Source organism: Rissa tridactyla, chromosome 6 (genome assembly GCF_028500815.1).
Source record: "Rissa tridactyla isolate bRisTri1 chromosome 6, bRisTri1.patW.cur.20221130, whole genome shotgun sequence".
NCBI lineage: Eukaryota > Metazoa > Chordata > Aves > Charadriiformes > Laridae > Rissa > Rissa tridactyla.
This window is the reverse complement of record NC_071471.1, coordinates 28,311,834-28,331,979: the sequence shown is the minus strand read 5'-3', so window position 1 is coordinate 28,331,979 and position 20,146 is coordinate 28,311,834. Positions and strand designations below refer to the sequence as shown.

Genomic DNA, 20,146 nt, shown 5'->3' with positions numbered 1-20,146 from the left:
CCCCCACCCCTTTGCCTCCCAGCCTCACCTGCATCATGTGCCCTCCTTTGCAACCCTTTCTCTGGTGCTTTCAGTATTCTGCAGCAGTGACACGTCACCGGGAGATGAGCTGCTCTGCTGGCTGTTTTTCAGCCCCAATGGCATCATTAAAAGCCCTCCATCTCCATAGTGGCTTGTCCTTGTCTTAGGAGGTGCTCAGACACACTTTTTGGCTGGACCAGTGCTTTCTGCTCCCTGTTGCCTCCCATGCTGCGCTGCTGGTAGCCAGGCTGCCATTTCACTCTGTTCCCTGTTATTTTTCCTTCTGATCCTGCCACGCTTTGCCTGCATTTTCAACTTCTCCTTGCCTCAAGCTCCCTCATCTGCATGCTGTGAGTCTGACCTCACTGAACCACCATTAACCCCCGCACCACTAACCCGCTCCTCGTTTGTCCCCGTGTTGCTCAGAGCACCCCTGGGGTGACCCCAGACAGCAGGTTTCTGAGCCTCGCAGGGCACCCAGTGGTGACAGGCGCATGCACCGGCGGAGAGAGCACCAAGAAGCGCCCTCACCCTTGTCCAACGGCACCTCCAAACACAGGCATTCCCCCTTGGAGCATCGTCGGAGGTCTCCTCAACCAAGCGAGGCTGGCAATGGCCATCAGCAGGAGTGGAAATCAGCCAGCCAGGGAAGGTCCAGGAGACCTCCAAGCCTTGACCTGGAAAGAGAGGCTGAGCGCGGTGCCCGTGACCACAGCAATAGCTGGGAGCCACGGGAGAGGAGAGCACCTGGCAGGGAGAAGGATTGGAGACCTCTCAGTCTTGACCTGGAGTCAGAGCATGGACTCACAGACCAGCCACGGCACAGCAGAAAGCCAACAAGGCAAGACAGAGAAAGGCACCTTCCTCTTCTTGATGTGGAACTGGAGGCTGAGCAGGAGACCTGGCATCAGGGTGGCAACCAGGTGGTGCGCCCTGAAAAACACAAATCTCATCATCGGGGCCACTCGTCACATGGGACAGTGCATGACGAGAAGCTCCATGATGCTGAATCTAGAGGTGATCATAAGAGGGGTGAGGAGAGAGACTGCAAAAGGGCAGGACACAGGAGATGTTCCTCCTCCCCACACGCTGTGACCCAGGGGAAGGTTGGAGACTGCCAGCGATACTCAGGTAACCAAGTGATGGGGAAGGCATATGTACGTGTGGGGATGGACCTTTGTGTGCCCCATCCTGGTGTCTGAAATCTGCCTTGTTTTCTTTGAAGATGCTTATCTCCAATATTCACCTGCAATGTGTACACGGTGAATCCTGGCCAAGTTTCTCCCTTATTTAGTGAGATTCTTCTTACCCATTAATGTTCTTGCTCTGTTTATTTTCTGACATGTTGCATGGCATCAGAGAGGATGAGTAAGCAGGTATTGTTGGAAATAGTGCTCTTGGTATCCTGTGTTTAAGAAATAAAACACAGAAAACCCCCAATCAAACAAACAACAGCCAGCTGTAATTTTCATGATATATTTTGTGCTGTGGTCTCCTTGCACAGGAGAAAAAAAGGAAACCTAACAAAAAACCTAAATGTTAGGATTACATTTGTATTTCGTTGATTTGGGATGTAGGGCTGTAAGTGAGGACAGTTTGCTTAAGCATTAGCAAGCCAGCAATTTCCATTTGCTTTTACTGAAAAGCCTGCTGGCAGCATAATCAATTCACTTTGGGTAAAATTCAGTAGTGTCACTAGGTGTCTGACGGGGCTCTGTTTGTAAGATGGGGTTCTTGTCAAATTCTGTACAAGTGGATTTTTCTAGGAAATGGTTACCTGTGTGGTAAAGATCCAGATCCATCTTTCTGCTTTTAAAACCACACTGGGGGTGGGGGTGACATATCTCTTAGTGAGGAGAAGGCTCCAGGAAGACCTTATAGCCCCTTCCAGTATTTAAAGGGGGCCTACAGGAAAGATGGGGAGGGACCCTTTATCAGGGAGTGTAGCAATAGGAGGAAGGGTAATGGTTTTAAACTGAAAGAAGGTAGATTTAGATTAGATACTAGGAAGAAATTCTTTACTGTGAGGGTGGTGAGACATTGTCACAGGTTGCCCAGAGAAGCTGTGGCTGCCCCATCCCTGGAAGTGTTCAAGGCCAGGCTGGATGGGGCTTTGAGCAGCCTGGTCTAGTGGGAGGTGTCCCGGCCCACGGCAGGGGGTTGGAACCAGGTGATCTTTACGGTCCCTTCCAACCCAAACCATTCTGTGATTCTATGAAACTAGGAGTTCAGAGACTTGGATCTATGTCTGTCACAGCATGGGAAACTCCTGCTTTAAGCCATCTAACTGGTTTTCACTTGGATAAGGTGGGGATGATAATGCGTGTCTGTCTCTGGAGATGTTGGGAGAGGTATTCTTTGCCTTCATGGTGCAAAGGTTTTATCTGGGGAAGTGGAAGGTGTTAATCAGGTCTTTATATAATTGCTAGGTTGTGATTTGCCCTAATACAGTGTGGACCTGAGTGACTCCCATCCCATTGAATCAAAATAGCCAGAAGCTCACATCCTCTTCCTGTGGGCCGTGGTCATGGTGGGCTTTGTGCTCCCCTGAGCGTGGGCAGAAGTGACGTGGAAGTAAAGTTTATTGTTGTCTTCTGAGCAAATGAAGCCTGGCACTGATCAGTATGTGAAGAAAGCTCAGCCTCGGGCTGGCCAGCAAACAATTCCTGGAAATTCACTTTTTTTCTTCATAGAGTCAATGGCGTACAGGAGCCTGTCGACCACACTGTTGTTCATTCCAGCATGATAAAACTGTGTTTGCCATGGCCTTAGAAGCACTCTGAATAATTTAACTCTGACCAAACTGGTGCTTTTTGCCAGCGTTTCTGTGCTGGCTGGAGACTGCAGCTCTTCACAGCCTGGATTGATCACACAGTGCAGGGAAAGGCCAGGACATACATTTAACCATAACATGCCAGAGCTGAAGTTTTCTCTTTTTATGCTAAGATAATTTGTAAGAGGGGTGTTAATTGCTTAAGATTGTTGATCAGTTGACTCAAAACAAAAAGCAAAAAAAACCCCACACCTCCTATAATACCTGAAGACAAGGTGGTTTCTTATTACACAGTTTTATTCTGTGTTGACACATGAGTTCTCTGGCCTGATGCAGTTTGAAGTCTTCAGGATGCTTGGTGGAGAGTGATGGGAGTTTGTCAATAAATGCACAGAAAGTTTTTTTTGAGGTTAGTTGGTTACTTCCTTTTTTTTTTTTCCCCCTTTGATCTTACCTGATGGGAGGGAAACTGCTCTCTGGCCCTGTAAGCTGTAACAGGTATTTATAATAAATGTGTAAATGGTGTAGCTGGAGGCATGAAAGTTTCGAGTGAAACTTATTTTCTCCACTTGGGGTGGAAGACAGACGGACATCTGGAATATTTGTGTACTTCGTACATAAAGCAGAAAGCTCCTTTTGAAGTTTGAGGTGTCTGAACAATACAGTTCAGACTGCAGATGGAAGGAGAAGGCATTCATTGTATGTGAGTGAAGTCATGCATTTTATAACGGGGATACAGTGAGATTCCTTTGATGGCCTGGTGCAAATAGACTGTGGAGAGACTTTCAAAATGCAACATTTTAAATCACTTGGAGATGGTTTAATTTTAAAATGAACAAACAAATAAAACTAAACTCAAAACAAGAACTGAACCTTATATGAACTTCAGAAATGTTTACTTGGCTGTTTTCTCATTGTAAAATTCATGGTTCAGCCCTAGGAAGAAATTGTCTGAAACATCATGTAAGTCTGTCCCAGGCAACTTTTGCAGCCTGTGCTGCCCCAGCAGTGTTCACAGACTGCTGCACTCCTAAAAGACATTGGACTGCTCTCTGCTGCCCAATTTTGCCAGTGTGTCTCTATCAATGCAGAGTGAAAAATTATGATTCTTTTGCTAGCACCACTGTGTCAGCAAAGACTACTTCAAGGGACATGGCCTCTTTGGCCATATAGTTGCATTTGTCATATAAGGCATGGTGTATCAGATATTTCTATAGGCATAGCAAAACAACCCTAAGGTGCGTGCTGCACCTTGGCTAAAGGTACTCTCAAACCAGCTGTGTGGCAGGTACGCTGTTATGGTCTGCTCACCTTGAGTGGGGCTTTTGCAGAGGAGATGGTGGGGATTTCCTTACCCAGAGCATTTGGACAATGGATGAGTTGATTGTTTTCTCTCAATTCCGTAGGCACTAAGTTGAGAGGGACGCAGCAAGCCATGTATGACACACCCCAGAGGGAACAGGAGTTGTCTGATGCAGAGATTGCTCGGAAGCTGCAGGAGGAAGAGCTCCTGGTAAGTGGAGAGGGTGCATTAGTCAACTCAAAGGTAGCTAGCAATGACAACTTCAATTAGCAAAGCTTCTATATGTGATAGTGACTGAGACCTAAGGTCTTGCTATTGCGCATTCTGATAGTTACCTTTGTCTCCCATATACACACGTATGGAGTGACAGCTGGCATCCAGCCAGCAGAGCCCTATTTCCTGAAATAAACACCCAAAAATTAAGTTTTCAAAGCAGAGTGATATTAAATAAACACTTCCAGGCAGGTAAAGATAGCCTGTAGTAAGTGTGGTCAGCTCAGAAGTGAGACAGGCCAGTGCCCATCTTTGAGAGAGAAGGCAGCATGATGGGCAATGCTTTGTGGTGTGGCCTGGCAGATAGGTGAGGGCAAAAATCAGCTGATAAGCTGAAATGACAGTTTGGTGCCGTGTTGTGAGTTGAAGTATTGAGCTAGCTAAGTGTATTTGGAGAGGATGGTAGCATATTGGTATGGGCACCTCCTGCCTTGCTCAGTAGGTTAACGGGTATGAATAATTCAGAAGTGTTACTCTTTTGTCTCTTTTGTTTCTGTTTTTTCTCCCCTCCTCCTCCCCCCTTTTTTTTTTTCCCAGGCTAATGAGGAAGATCAGAAGGCAGCTCAAGTAGCCCAGGATGAGGTGAGCAAGAACTCAAATGTTTGCAGCTACACCCCCTTGTCCCCTCTGACCCTCTGGGTGTTCATTTCCCTCCTTGGAGGGGAAGCTCAGGGCTCCAGTGGGGTTTGCTACTAGCTGATTTTCATGTATATGTTCAGGCTGGCCAAGCAGGGAGTTGCACTGCCTGTTGTAACCATAGCAGAGGAAGGAAGTTCATGGCTATGTAAGCATATCCTGTAACTGAGCCCCAAGGGAGACTTATCAGAGATGCTGTGAGATGAACCCCCCCATTGAAAGAAAAGGGATAAAGGGCAGAAAGGCTCTGTCAGTTCTGGCATGCCAGGCATACTGCATGTAGTCAGTCTTAATTCTGCTCTGTCACTTGATTTCTGATCACAGATGGGTGAAATCCTGGCTTTGCACCCTTCCCATTCAGCAGCTGTCCATAGGAAAGGGTTTAAATAACTCAAATCCACAAAAACAGTTAAAAACATCTGTATTTTCCCTTCTAGGAGATTGCCCGACTCTTGATGGCCGAGGAGAAAAAGGCTTTCAAGAAAGGGAAGGAGAGAGAAAAGTCTTCCTTTGAAAGGAGGAGGCATGATCAAGACTGGAAGGTATGTCGAGCTTCAGCAGATGCCACAAATGAAGTGCTATAATGTTATTCCCATTTCTAGGGGGAGGTTAGGGTGTGTGGTGAGAACAGAAGGAATGATGCAGACTCTTGCATCCAAAGGGTCTTGCTGCTTCCCAAGCCTTTTGGAGCCACCTCCTTGGTTAGATGCTCTTTGGCTTTGGGCTCTGGTCTTGGAGGTGGGCACTGGATGTCACAGCACCTTGTGGCCTCCCTCAACCACTGTGAGTTCTCCTGCTGCACGACCTTTCCTCTGCTGAAATTCTGACTGTAGTAATAAAAGCAGTAGTTGGTTCAGTTCTGTTTGTGCACCGCAGGTACAAGGACAGCACAGCTGCTCCAGTTATCCCTCTGCTTCATAATAAAATTGACTCTATAATGAAAGTATTGAGTGTATCAAGCCTAGGTTTTTGTATGAGTAATACTATAGAGGCTTGGCTAGCCAATGTGCAATGGAAGGTGATAGGAAACAGATTTCATGGTCTGTGCTGGTAAGGTGCTAAAGGGGGTGTTGTGTTAATCTTAGGGCCAGTTGGAGGTAGCTCTGATGTTTTCAGCTTCCTTACTGTGTTTGAGTGGTTGCCGGAGCACAGCTGCATGCAGCTGGTCCCTCGTGCTCAGCCCAGCCGTGTGCACAGTCATTACACACTGACTGCGTTCGATCCCAGCTTCGGGACGGTCCCCCAGCACTGTCTCATATTTAGAGCAAAAATTGAGTTTGGCTCAGCAAGGCTGAGTTTCATTTGCTGGAAAGTAGTTGTGATACTGCCGTTTGCATGTGTCTGGCTGTAGCTAGTTGTGTGTATAAACTGATGCACGAAAGGACTGCATGGAGCTGGGGGAGCCTCTGCACACTGGCTGGTGTCTTGCAAGGCACGCAGATGAACTGCTTTCTCTTCTTCCCATCAGCATGATGCAAGCGAGTCCACGCGCTCAAGGTCAAGAGAAGGGCCTGATACTCAGCGACACAAAAGCGACAGGTCTTCAAGGTGAGCTTGAACCGGCTAGTAAAAAATGGGGAAATGCAGCTGAGGAGCTGCTCAGAAGCTGAGTCCTAAGGAGGAGTTGTGGGGCGACCAGCCTGACCAACCCACAAGGGGCTTGGTAAAGAGCAGAGGTTTTAGCACTGAAAGGAGATGGAGGGCACAGACCTCGTGAGGTGTTTGGTGAAATGCGTCACTTGCTGCGCTCGTGGCATTTGTCCATATTGGTCTTCGTGCCTGGTGCTGGCAGAGATTGATGAGCTTGTGCAGTGACATTTGTTAAATGGCAGAGAAGCATCGAGAGGGTTAAAGAGCTTGTGGGGATGTGAAACCAAATGTCATCTCTGGGCAGGAAGGAGCAATTTTGATGCATTTGCACAGCTGCTCCCTTGGGTTCCTGCTCCCCAGTTAAGCCCCGTACGCTGCTCCCGCTGCTGTGTGTGGACACCCCTCTTCAACCACGTTGTGTTTTGGGGTACCTCATCCCAGAGCTGATGGGAACGTGCTGTAGCCCAGTGCTGCTTCTAAAACACTCAGTACCCTTGCCTGATGCTCTTCATAAGGGACTGAGCCCTGGATATGACCGTCTTGGCTTTGATTTGCAGTCCAGATATGAGCCTAAAAATTCTTGTTGAATTTGCAAAAGAAAAAACAAGAGGTGTGCTGGTGGAGACTGAGGAAGATATTCGTAAAATATTCTGGGGTTAAAACTGGGCAAGCATTAAACACTTTAAAATGTTGCCCTTTTGAGTGAGATTTGCATCAAGCTTCATAATGAAAATTCTGTGTTTCCTGACAGCTCGAAACCATTATTAAATTAAGCAGTCTATGAGAAGTAGTAAATGCTGTGCATTTCTTACCACAGTAACAGGCTGTGGTCAGAGGAGCTGGGCTGCAGGTAGAAAGTCTGGGCCAGACACAGTTTGCATCAAACTGACAGGGACAGACCAGGCAGCTGAGCTGTTGCTTTTGCTGCACCGTTATACCTTTGAGGTTTTTTCCTAACACTTTTTTTTTTTCCTCTGTGCTTGGCAGGTCACAGCCTCTCCTCGATGACTTTGAACATGCTCGATATTACACAAGCCAGCCCAGCCCCTTGCGCCAGACCCCCAAACCTGAGCACTCTCCTAAAGGTAGGGTCAAGTCCACGGCTGCCCCACATTTGGGTTATTTTGGGCTGTTTTCCTCAAATAATCAGCCTGCAGGACAGGATGTTTGAAAGAGGGGTTTTAATAGAGAGGAGGAATGGATATTATTGTCCTAGCAGGCAGGTGATGCTATTCAGTGTTCAAATTGTACTTGCTGAGCATGTTGCAGGCTGAGAGACTAAGAAGCTGAATGAGTTTGCCTTGAGTTTGTCAAACTGCTCTCTGCTGTCCTCTGTGATCTCTTAATGATGAATGACTGTAAATCCAGGCAGCAAATGAAGGAGAAAAAACACAAAGACAATGACATGATGGATTTTAGATGACTCACTAGTATCAAGCAATCCAAGACGAGACAAAACCTCACAGTATCACCTGTCTGGCAGGCGAATGGGATGATCAGATAGAAGCTTGTTCTGAGAACAGGCTTGTTTTGTTCCTGTAGCATCTTAACGCTGCTTTGTTGGCTTGTTTCCTGAAATCACTAGGCACAAGACCCTAACCACAAGAGTGTGGGTAGGGTTGCCTTCTCCATTTTTTTTTAAATCCGAATGCCAATTGTCTGAGTGATCTGTAGAGTCTCTGGGGGAGGAAAGGGATGGCTGGAGTTTGACTCAGTTGCTCAGATTTCTTCCAGCTTCGCTGCTTGTGACTGAAATGTGGACAGTTTACTTCCCAAAATTTAAAGTTTGGGAAGATTTTGCATTCTGTCTTCATCAAACAAGCTGGAAAGTTGATACAGTCTCTAAGCCCAACACTGGTTTTCTTCAGTGGGACTGTGAAATGTGGCTGCAGTGCTGTTCACAGCCTAGAAGAAATGCAGACGTCTGCCTGTCTTGTGGACCTGTCCTTCCTTTTGCTTGCATAAAGTAATGGGTGGTTCCCGTTTTGGCATTCCAGTATCCTGGAAGTCATGCAGGCATCTAAGAGGGCAGAACAAGTAAAAGATGATAGCAGGCAGTATTTTCTTCACCAGGATCTATCCTTACGGACTTTTTTCTTTCTGTTTTGTTTTCCAGGTTCCCGTAGGAAGCAGTAAGCTAGCCTTTGCTTTGGTACTGACTCTTCTGTAGCAAACATTACTGGAATTGCCAGGCAACTTTCTCGACTCCTTACCCAATGGGAGGTACACCCTCCACTCCCAGGATCTCCTCTTTAAGTGTCATCATATTAATAAGGAACACTTGTTCGTTTCAATTTCTTACTCATGTGATGAGTGCAGTATAATCTAGCCGCCACTGAGCTGTGTGAATCAACTGATTTACAGCTGATTTTAACAGCTCCCTCTTGTATTGTTTTCAGGCTTTCCTTTTATTTTTAAGCTTTGGCTGGAGCTTTGACAGCTAGAGGTGCACATACGACAGGGAGGAAAATCCAAGAAATGGGTTGGGTTATTGCAATGCAGCAGAATGTCAGAAATACAAGTCCTTTCTGTATTAGGGTGACTTAACAAAGAGAGTTATAAGAGGAGACGTGTTTCTTCCTGTGCTGGATAAGACAGCTGAGCCAACCTGACAGGGTCATGCTAGCTTGCAGAAAGGAGAGAGTGTCTTCATAATGTACACCAGCAAAAGTCAGAACCTGGGACTAGTCAGGAAGAAGTTGCCTATGTAACAAGGTTTCTTAACTGCTGTATTTCTTTCTAGGGTTTCCAGCAATTTGGGTAGAGTGTGTAACCAGGCATTTAGCTCCAGGATATTGTTAAGAGGAAATACAATTTCAACTGAAATTAGACCTTGTGTGCACAACTTTTAAGACATGCCAGGGAGTTGATGAAGCTGTGAGTTGTGGATTGGGAAGAATCACACAAACAGATTTAAATGCCTGAAGGGACCTCTGTGGTCACCTGCTTTGAGCTTCAGCGTGGTAGAAGCCAAGGAATTTTCACTGAAGCCAAGTAGGAACTACTGTAATTCCCAGCTCAGTTGCTTATGCACTTGAGTACAGTAACTTGTGTCTGAACCTGCATGTGTCTTGGAAACTTGGGACTGAAGGAGAGCCATATGGGCACTGAGCATTGTGTCCAAAATCTATGGTTACAGGCAACTTTGAGCTAGACACAGAATGCTGAACAGTCCACGCAGTGTCTGTGCTGACTGCCTCCCCTCTACACTGCTCCTGTCCAGCACCCCAGGCAGACTCCACTCCGGACAAAACTCTGGGGTGTAGCAGGGTCTGCAAGAATTAAGTTGTCTGTATAGATTTGCTCATGCAGTGATATTTTTTCTTTTTTTTCTTTCAATGGCTTGTTTTCCCTCCACACTTTGAAAATCGTTCTTCTCTTTTGCAAACAAGTAGCCTTTTCCCTTGGCCTCCTCTCGTTTCAATTCTTTTGTCTTTTTAATCTTTTTTTTTTTTTGCTGGTTTTAAGTGCATTTTTAAACTGCCAAACTGAGCATCTGGACAGTGGCTTGGAGTCTTTTTCATCCAGTACAGGCTAGTTATTAATTCGGCAGTCTAGTTCATGGCAGCAAAGGCTGGCCGCGTTGCCCCTGCAGCCCAGCTTCCTTATTGCCCGACCCTGAGTCTGTCCTACCATGCTCTTCATCTTCTGATAGCAGCTGCAATTCTGCTGTTGGATTTGCGGAGAGAGGGGGTTAGAGCCATGACTATACTCACCCTCATCACCATCTGCTTGAGAAAGGAGCCAGACACCTCTGCAGAGCTTTGTGGAGAGCACGTGCTGGTGTGGAGCACTGATAAGAAATCGGAAGAGATCATGACTCTCTGCTCTTGCACTAATGCACAGTTCAAGCTCCAAGGCAGCTGTAAGGCTTTACCCTTGGCTGTTGTCCTTGGTCAGGATAGTTACTGAGGCAAATCACTAGGAAGACAAGGCAACTCCTTCACCTAAGCTGCAAGGGAATGTTTAATACCACAGCATGAGCCCTTGCCTTGCCTTGACCAACAACTCAAGAAACCCATCTCCTACCCCTACTGGTGTGTTGGCAGCAGTTGTGCTGTGAAGAACTAGTTAACCCCCAGTAGACCTCTGCTCCAGGCATACCAATAGCCAAAAATGTTGTAACATAGGACTTTGTGTATTGGCAGCATCCCATTAGCTGCATACCCTTGCTTCCAGACCATGAGCTTGGTCACCTGCATGAGCCCTTAAAAGACTCGCAAGCTATTGCTTGCTGCCGCTTCTCAGGAAATATCCCAGTCAGCAGCTAGATTATACTGTCCTTTCCTTGTTCCCTCTTCTAGTTCCATCTCTGTCCATTCAGAAGTGTTAATGTTATTTTAAACGATCCAGAAAAAGAACACCATAGACCGTGTTTTTTCCTTTTTCTATTTGGTAACTTGGGCCAATGTGGCCACCTCATCTGCAATGACTTTATTTTGTAAAAATTTATTTTTGTATTTCACGTAACAGTCAAAACTTCTACTGCTGAAAATGCCTTTTTTTTTTTTCTGTGGATTTTTCCCCTCCATTGCCATGAGTATTTATTGTTGTGAAATGGATGCCTGGTGGGGTTTTATGGACTGATATTTTCTACAAATACCCCAGTCCAGGCCCTGCTGCTTGTATCATCTGGTGCACTTGTGAAAACTGGATGGGGAAAAATCCTGCCAAATCAGAAAGTGGTTGTGCTTTGTGTTTGCTGTGCATGGGGAAAAATGGTGAACCTTTGTACAAGGCAAGGGGAAATCACCAACTAGGAATTCAGCCCTCCCTGGGCCTCTGTACCTGGCTGTGATGGGCTTTCTTGCACTGCAGTTGACTGTTGTAACTTCTGTCTTCCCCTAATCAGAAAAAGTCATGAAGGCCCTGAGCCTGCTGACATTTGAAGAACCTATTAATTCAGGAGGGGTGCTTGGGAGTATCCAAGTTGTTGACTTCAGTGGGAGTGAGTGGAAATGATATGAGAGAAAACTCCAGGTGATTTTTATTTGGAAGCTGGGTATAGTCTGAAGAACACCTCAGTGCCTACTCTGGGGAGCTGTAGGATCTCCTTAATGGCCTCCTTGGGCCAGCCAGCTCTCCAGCTGTGGCACCAAGAGACGAGAGTCCAAAGGAAAAATCCCAGGAGCATCTCCTGCTTCCTTGGATGCTTTCAGGGAGTGCTGAATGCTTTATGGGCTGCTTTGGTCTATATCCTCCCTTAGTTCTTACCTTTTTATTCATTTGCACTCCCTTGTAAGTGTTTCTCCTGGTTTATTTTTCCATAGCCCTTGTGAAAAGGGTGGGCCCTGAGGTTTTGTTAGAAGGGGCTGACATCTATCGAGAGAGAAATGCTAGGAATGGTAGCTGAGATAAGCGTCTAGTAAATGGGGTATAAAACAGAGCAATTATTCATCTAATATAGCTTGTGGGCCTCATGCAGGTTAGAGACTTCCTGAGGCAAAGGTTACAACCGGACTTGCATGTTTAGTAACCACTTTTGGAAGGAGATTCCACGGTCCCATTGAAGTCAACAAGAGTTGAGTTAAGATCATGGATGAACAAGGAGCTGAGTCATCTTGGGGCTCAGCAGCCATGGTTCTGCTGAGACTCAAGAAGATACAACTTGTAGGAGAGATGCAAAATCTGCACCTTGCATGTGTGTCCCTGGAAAAGAGGCACAATGAAGTTGATCTTCTTAAAAGAAACAATCAGAGCAATATTTTCTTTCTATGACAGAAAAATGTTTAAGCAACTCTATTTTTCCTTTGTCTTCCGTTGCCAAGTTCTAGTAGCTTTGCCTATGGTTTTGCTCTGGATGTAATAGCATGTCGGAGCCTTGCTGGGACCCCAGCCCCGGTCATTCAGGTCTTGCATCCCTTTCTGACTTTGTGCATTAACAAGGCAACAGACACCATGTGGAAAATTCATCATCGTGAAATCCTGGCACTTCCTAATCTCCATAGTAGGCACGTCTCGCCAGCAAGAGCTCTCGCCGCCACCTCACCTCCGTCCAAAGCACAACGGTCTGCAGAAGAGAGGTCGGGCGAACCCGAGTGATCGTGCCTTACATGCAGGGATACTCGATGTCTTCAGCAATCTGATCTGAGTCACCTTGCTATGAAACACTGTCTTAACGTGGACTGTACAACTTCCAGCAGTGAGAAGCGGTTGTCGTCATGTGGATAGATCCAAGAGGTCAATCTCATCTTTTTTTAAAGAACTTCATGGTTTTGAACTTAGTGGGGCGGGAAAATATCAGTTGTTAGGGGACAGATGAAGTCTCATTGCTGAATTTCTCCTCTTGAGGAGGAAGGACAGAAGTTACAAATGCTGCAGTTTGCTTCACTCTGTAAAAGGGATCTTGTATGTACAGTATTTTTATATCTCTGCATTCCCACCTGTCAGGATTTGAATCAGGATTAATAACATTCTCTTACTTAAGGGGGGGGGAAAAAAAGGATTTTTATTTTTACAGTGCTAGACCTTCGTGTGTTTTGGAGTGTTTTTTTGTGCCAAATTACAGCCACTGTTACATCTAGTGTTTTCATTCAGTTTATTGCTATTGATCAATGTGTATATTATATATTTTTATTATCAAGGTTTTTTATTTTAATTCATATTAACCTGTATGCAAACTAACTGTGGATTGCTAATTTATATATAAAGGGGAGCACTTGAAGAAAGTGTGAGGATTCCCCTCCTTAGGTTACACTCTTGTAGTCTAGTGCAGCCAGTCCATGGAACTCATCCATCACTTCTTACACAGAATGGTCTCCTGGGTGTCTGTCACCCCGAGCAGGTTGCTCCTGCCATTCCTCTGGGCTCTGCAAGTCTGTGTGAGATGGAATAGGAAACGAAGCGCAGCTCTTAGCGTGCACGGACTGATGATGGGTGACTGAGCTCTCTGCTGTCCTGCTCCTGGCAATGGTGCCAGGGAGGATGCTGCAGCAGGAATTCCCACCTGGGGGTGACTTTGAGGGTTACTCTGCCCTATATCCGTGCCCAGCTGATGGATGGTTTTGGTTTTGCCCCACTCTCTCAAGATTTTCAGTGCTCAGTTTTGCAGTTGCTCTGGGAGGTGGGTGTGGGATATAGCGCTGAGGCACAGCAGTGCCCCTCACAGGAAGTATACCACAGGCAGCTTGTCTTTTTTTTTGTTATTGTTGTGAAGGACAGGCATAAACCTACTGAGGTCCATCCTGGCTTACTGTAGTCTTTACAATAGGAGCCGTAGCAGACTTCTGGCTGTGCAGCACTGCCGTGGGGGCTCTGGCTGTGGTGCACGCAAGAGCCGCTAGCACTGCTCCGCCCAGGACAAGCTGCGGGACGCAAGTTTTGTGTTGAGAAGCTGCACTGCCCTCAGCTTCTGGGCTGGAGATATCATCGGCCGCCTCCTCCCCATGGGTAGCACAGGGCAAGGCTCAGCTGTGCAGTTTGGGCTCTTCCAGGAGAGTCCCAGAGAGGACAGTGGCACACACAAATGAGCATTTTCTACTTCATGGTAAACAACTTCCACTGTATCAGTGTTCACTCTGTGTAGACTCCACGGTGTGTCTCCAGTTGCATCTGTGCACTGCAATATAGTTAATTGCCTCAGAGAAATAACTGCAGTTGTCTCATTTAGCTCTTCCGGGTAAACTTTCAGCCTGTTGAATCTAAATATTAGCCACACAATGAGATGAATTAATCAGAAAGCTTAAATTCTTCAGAGCTGCAAGCGTACCCTGTGTTGCAACAGCTAATCCTTAAATATAAATTGGGCACTGACAATAATCCGTCTATGCAAGCCTAGGTTTTTTCTTATTTTTGACTGTTCACTCTCTAATTTTATCAGGTTTGGCATAGAACTTCTGAATGACATTTAACCAAAGTATCATGTCCGTGTGTGTAGCATGTTTTGCTTCATTCTCCTGAATTCTCATTGAATGTAAAGGGAACATTGCCTTGCCCCGTTTTGTTCAATAAACCGCTGTATTTTGTTATCTACCACATCCTTCTGTCCCTCTGTGTGCTTTCCTGGGAACACCGAAGGGGGTTACACGAGAGCAGGAGAAAACAGTGCTTCATTCCACCCTTGGCTGCTGGAGCTAAGCTGCTTCTACCAGTAATTATGTTCTTCCAATGTAATAGATGTAGCAAAACAACAAACTTGTATTTAATTTGATTATTTTGTGGCCAGAGAGATGGGAAAAAAAAAACCCAACTGTGTAGTATCTTGGAAAGGATCTGGACTGTTTCATTTCCTGAGACTGTGATACAGAAAAATAAAGCAGTGTAATGATTTGCAAGGGTAGGATACTTTTTTCTTTTTCGTTAACATGGCTTTTTGGTCTGCAAAAAGCTTGCTTGAAGCTTCCCAAGGACAACTTAGACCAGCAGTGATGGGAGGGAAGGCAAGAAGGAAACGGGGCGAACGCCCTGTGACTGACTGATGTCTTCAAAGGCATCAGCTGAGGATGCAGCCTCGTGCAGCTCAAACATGAGCAGACACAAAGCCTTTTCCGTGTCATGAATTCAGTTGGTGACTCAACATGTTAAATAAAGGGGAGGTTACTAAATATTGAACAGTGGATCCTGAGTCCAAACTGTAAACCTTTCTTAAATGTTTATTTACTCATTTCCCTCTAAGTCCCAAGTATAAGGATTGCACAGGGGAGCAGGGAGCCCTTGCACACCCCCCCACAGGGTGCACCAGGCTGTCCCTGCATGGGCCGGGGGCTTTTCTTCCCCAGGGGATTGGGTCTGTGCGGGAGCGGGGGCTCTGACTCCGGCCAAGTGCAGTTTTGGGCTTGATTAGGGGCTGTGTCACAGCACTACCCCAGTGCTTTCAAATGTCTTTACGTCGTCCTTACCTCCTGCCACCTTCCATCTCAAAGTCCCTCAGGCATTAGCAGTGAGCAGAGGTAGGGACCAGCAAAATAGAAAAATAAATTTACTAGGACAGGGCTCTAGCAGTGGAAGAGCCTTGTAGAATCAGGGCACTCGGAAGTGCCAAGAGCTCTGCCAACTTACAATTTATTGCAGCCTCTTGTCTGAAGTGACTGGGTTGGTCTGTTTGCTTTGAAAGGCTTCTTTCATGCCAGCCTTGGCGCTTGGTTAAGCATCAGGCTGTGCTGGGAGAGGGCGGCAGCTGGAGCCCTGAGCAGCGTCTTTCACCTGCTGCAGGGATGCGCACCCAGGACTGTATGTGGGGACCACAAAAGGAACATTGACGACCCCTTGGGGAATTTTTTTTTAACCTTCTTTTTTTGCTGTATCAGCAGAATTGCTTATCTCTGGCTTGCCAAGTCACATGCAGCTCTGAAACTGTATGGATGTGGGTGGTGATCCATTGTGCCTTTGGTGATGGATCCAGGTATCCTCCAACTGTGAGAGCAGGTAAGCTGTTAGAGACTGCTTGAAGTCAGCATTGCTCAGTACCCGGCAGCATGACTGCACACGTGGCTGCTCCAGCCTGCACTGCAGGGTAGGAGTTGCAGGTGGCAGCTGCCATCTCCCACCTGTGCATGTGTCTGGATGCTCATCTTTCACCCGGGTCCGTGCTGTGTAACTGGGGGCTCTTGCCCAGAAAGACTTCGGTGGGTGTTGCTCCTGGCTTAGGAGGGCTGAGCCCTGCTTAGATGCTGCCTGTGGAAGGAACTGCAGGGCTGGGCGTGCTCACAGGCAGCAGGCAAATGGCTTTTCACGTCTGGATGGACGGCCAGGGCTAAACTGAGCTGTTGTGTGTTGGCTCACACTTTGAATTGGGAGCAGATGCTGGTGGAGTACCGTGATTCTCTTACCTGGAACTGATGCTCCTCTTGTTCATGATGCAAACTGTGGCTGCAGAGCGACCCAAAGCCTAAACAAGCTGGGGTAGCTGAGACACGAATGACTGAGTCTACTACACATGGTACGTAAGTACCATTCTCAGTTCATTTCCTGGAGACCTGGCAGGTTACAGTTTCCCTGGAGGCGGAGAGCGTCCTTCTGCCATGTGAGACCCTGCGTTTTGCCTGAGACTATTCCTTCTCAATCTCAATATTGAGCAAAACCAGGCCCTACATCCCAATCCTTTGTGCCATCCTGCCAGCAAGCGTCAGCTCCTGGCACCAATCAGTTATCTCAGGTCAGAGGTGCTCGTGTCCATCACCATGATTTGTTCTTTCAGAGACAGCGACCCTTGAACAGCACCCTGAGTCCATCGGTTTAACCTGCCTCACCCTGGCCGGGCTTCCTGCCACAGTTAATGGCAAAACAGATTTAGCATCGACTGTAAACCAAGTGTAAAACAAGTACAGAACTTGAGTCTAGCAGCTGGGAATTTCTGGAATGTCAGTGCATCTCTGACCCCAGAGAGCCCAAAACAAGCACCCAAGCGGCTGTGCCAAAACCTGCTCCTGTTTCATACTGGTGGTGGTGTGCAGCAGCTCTGAGCACTGGCACCTTGGTTTTTGCAAAGTCTCTTTTCCCCTGGTGCTGCTTTTGCCTTAGTAATAGTTCCCCTGTCCTGCCCTTCCCCCCAAAACACACATCCTAACTCCACCTCCGTGACTCACTTTGTGGCCTTTTGAGGCCAGGCTTCAAACACTGACCCAACTAGCCCCTAGCTGGTGCTGGGGGCTCCAGGACCACCATGTGATTTCTATTTATGTATAAACAGCGTAATGCCACATCACAGGACAATTTTTTCCTGGCTATTTTACATTTGGATGCTGTTCCATTTTTATTAAAACACGGTTGACATATGCAGCACCTAATTCTGAGCCAGAGGAACACACGCTTGTCATGCTAATAGGGTTTATGCCCAGATGAGGGGTGCAGAAGAACACCAGCGTCCCCTTCCCTGGGCTAAGCATGGAGCTGGGACGGGCACTTACCCAAAGGCTGCTCCATGCCGTGGCCCTCCTTCCACCTTCATCCTCCTCAGGTACAGGCAGTGCCCAGAGGGTGATGACACAGCCACACACGCGCGTGTCACCAGAGGGTACTTGGGGAACACGAGCTTTGTCCCAGCAAGGCTGGAAAAGAGCTGATTTGTAGTTTTAACAGTTACTGATACAACAGTTGGAGGTTTACCAGGGGAGGGTGGTGGTTGGGGAGTGGATGAGATGTCTGCCTACACAAGGTTTATTCCCACCGCTGGCTGCCAGCTGCCACTCTGCACGCTGTCCCGAGAAGTTGCTCTTGGCCTGTCAAGGGACACACAAACCTCACTTGAGCACTTCACTTACGTATTTTTATTTACCCGTCAATTACTCACAACTGATGAGCTACTGAAGGCCAGCCTGAGGGTGCGTGCTAACGTCCAGGAACATCCCTACCATAAAGTGTGCAGGCAGGTCCGGAGGAAGAGATTGCTTGCAGTCTCCTCTCCAAAGGCAAAGGGAGGCATCAAGAACAAGGGTTTCTCTGTGAATTTTCTAGTCTGCCAGCAAACCCAGGCAGCTTGTCCTACTGGAAAAGTCCTCAGCTGTAGGAAATGAGTCCTGCGCACAGACAGGACTGCTCTCGTTGCCACAAGGAGCCTGGGAGGGTCGGTGCAGAGCATCCCACAGGAGAAAGGGATGCATCATTGCAGCCCCTGAGGCAGAGAGGACCCACAGCTGCCCCAAGTATGGCCATGATTGCAGATCTGACAGCAGCTGTGTCCTGTTGACACCCCACCACACACACACCAGGGCATAAGAGGGACCCAAAGCAGCAGTACAGGCAACTGGGATGGACAGGTCTCTGACAGGGAGAGCTGTAATAGCCCAACAGCAGCAGAAGACGACCAGGTCCTCCTGGTGTTTGCCCCTCTGTGAACCAAAGCCATCTCTCCTGATGCCAGGAGTTAATTCAGCTGTGCAAAGGTGCAAGTTAATGCCAGCTTGCCCCATCCCTAAGGATGCTGAAACAGCTGGCCAAAGCTGATCCCTCCTAGCCCTGGTGTTCTTGGTCTTCTGCACTTCAAGCTGGGAAGGGACTAGTGCCCTTGTGGATTCTGGGTGACAGCAACAGCTCCCGTCAAAAGCAGGTAGGCCAAGAAGGGATAGCTTTTCTTCTCCGTGGGACAGGCTGATCTCAGGAAGATGTCTGCTTGAAATCAGGGTGTGCTGCTTGGACCAGTCGCTGGAATTTGGAAGTCACTTTCTGCTCAGCTGAAAACACTTTGTTTTCTCTCAATATTCTTCCAATTTGCTGAGTTGCAGGTGTGTGACTAGTTAGTTAGTCTGTCTACGCCTTCTCCTCCCAGCCTGCTCTCCCTTGGGAAATGAAGAGCAAATTAAAAACGCAAGCTTGAAAATAAACTTGGATTAATAAAGATAAATTATAATAATCCTTAAAAAAAAAAAGAAGGTAGAAAAATGCTTTATTTTCCTTTTAAGTGATTTTTTTTTTTTTTTTTTTTTTCACTGATGACAGTTCCAGTGCTGCGTGCTGGGCCCGGAGCAGCACGTTCTATACCATGGCTCTCTCTAGTGGCCAGACCACAGACAAGAAAAGCACTGTGTGGCTGCTCAGTGGCAGAGCTGCAGCTGCATCTCAAGGCAGACAGGTGTATCTGCAGCAAGGGAGCTGGGTTTGGGGGTGCTGACACCCCACCCCACCGCAGGGGAGCTGTAGGCTCCCCTCTTGCAGGTGTGCCTCCTGCATGGACTGATCAGGCCACAGGAGCAACAGGCAAATGCAGCCCTAATCCCACCTGCGAGGTGTGCCAATGGAGGAATCAAGTCTCAGAGAGATGTATTGATGGTGCTTCAGCCCTACAAAGCCCTCAGGGTGAAAAAGTTTGAGGGGGCTGCATTGGATGAAGCCATTCGAAGCCCTCCAGAAGTCAAAATACCTGATAGAGACCTTATAGCAGCCTTCCAGTACCTAAAGGGGGCCTACAGGAAAGATGGGGAGGGACTCTTGGTCAGGGAGTCTAGCAATAGGAGGAGGGGTAACGGCTTTAAACTTAAAAAGGGAAGACTTAGATTAGCTATTAGGAAGAAATTCTTTACTGTGAGAGTGGTGAGACACTGGCCCAGGTTGCCCAGGGAAGCTGTGACTGCCCCATCCCTGGAAGTGTTCAAGGCCAGGCTGGATGGGGCTTTGAGCAGCCTGGTCTAGTGGGAGGTGTCCCTGCCCATGGCAAGGGGTTGGAACTAGATGATCTTTAAGGTCCCTTCCAACCCGAACCCTCCTATGATTCTGTAACTAGCTGGGGTCAGTTATTCACACTACAGCCGTATCCTATTCCTTGCAGACAGATCTCACGCTTTGAGAGGAGCGTTGCCTTGCTCCTTTCAGCACACGGCAGCTGGGAACTGACAGCAGAGAGGATTCCTCCTCTAGGTTGGCCAGAGGTCTTTGGAGGCTTCTCTTCGTTTGGCTTTTTAATTTCATTTGACAGTGTGGTTGGCAATAACCATTGGCACCTAAACTATTGATCGCTTGCAGGGTAATATTTGGGCAGTCTTCTTATTGACGGTACTGCACATCTTGTGTTCATTTTATTGTAGAAATTGTGTGCCAAAAACATGGATCTAAATGACGTCAATTACATGGCAAAGCCAAACACTGAAAAATTTAGGAAAGACCAGAACTGAAATAGTAAA

General features: G+C 47.2%; 1 protein-coding gene across 4 annotated transcripts in view; it reads left to right on the top strand.

Moving 5' to 3' along the window:
- CCDC50 (coiled-coil domain containing 50) overlaps positions 1-14,572 on the top strand; it is a 44,998-nt gene extending 30,426 nt beyond the window's left edge. For 3 of the 4 annotated variants that reach the window (XM_054205945.1, XM_054205946.1, XM_054205947.1), the window contains exons 6-12: positions 448-1,152; positions 4,201-4,307; positions 4,908-4,952; positions 5,444-5,548; positions 6,475-6,554; positions 7,584-7,681; positions 8,713-14,572. In XM_054205945.1, the coding sequence (XP_054061920.1) occupies positions 448-1,152; positions 4,201-4,307; positions 4,908-4,952; positions 5,444-5,548; positions 6,475-6,554; positions 7,584-7,681; positions 8,713-8,732 (1,160 nt within the window). In that variant the 3' untranslated portion in view covers positions 8,733-14,572. The remainder of the gene's footprint in view (positions 1-447; positions 1,153-4,200; positions 4,308-4,907; positions 4,953-5,443; positions 5,549-6,474; positions 6,555-7,583; positions 7,682-8,712) is intronic. The other variant, XM_054205948.1, reaches the window with a different exon arrangement.
- The last annotated feature ends 5,574 nt before the right edge of the window (positions 14,573-20,146 follow it).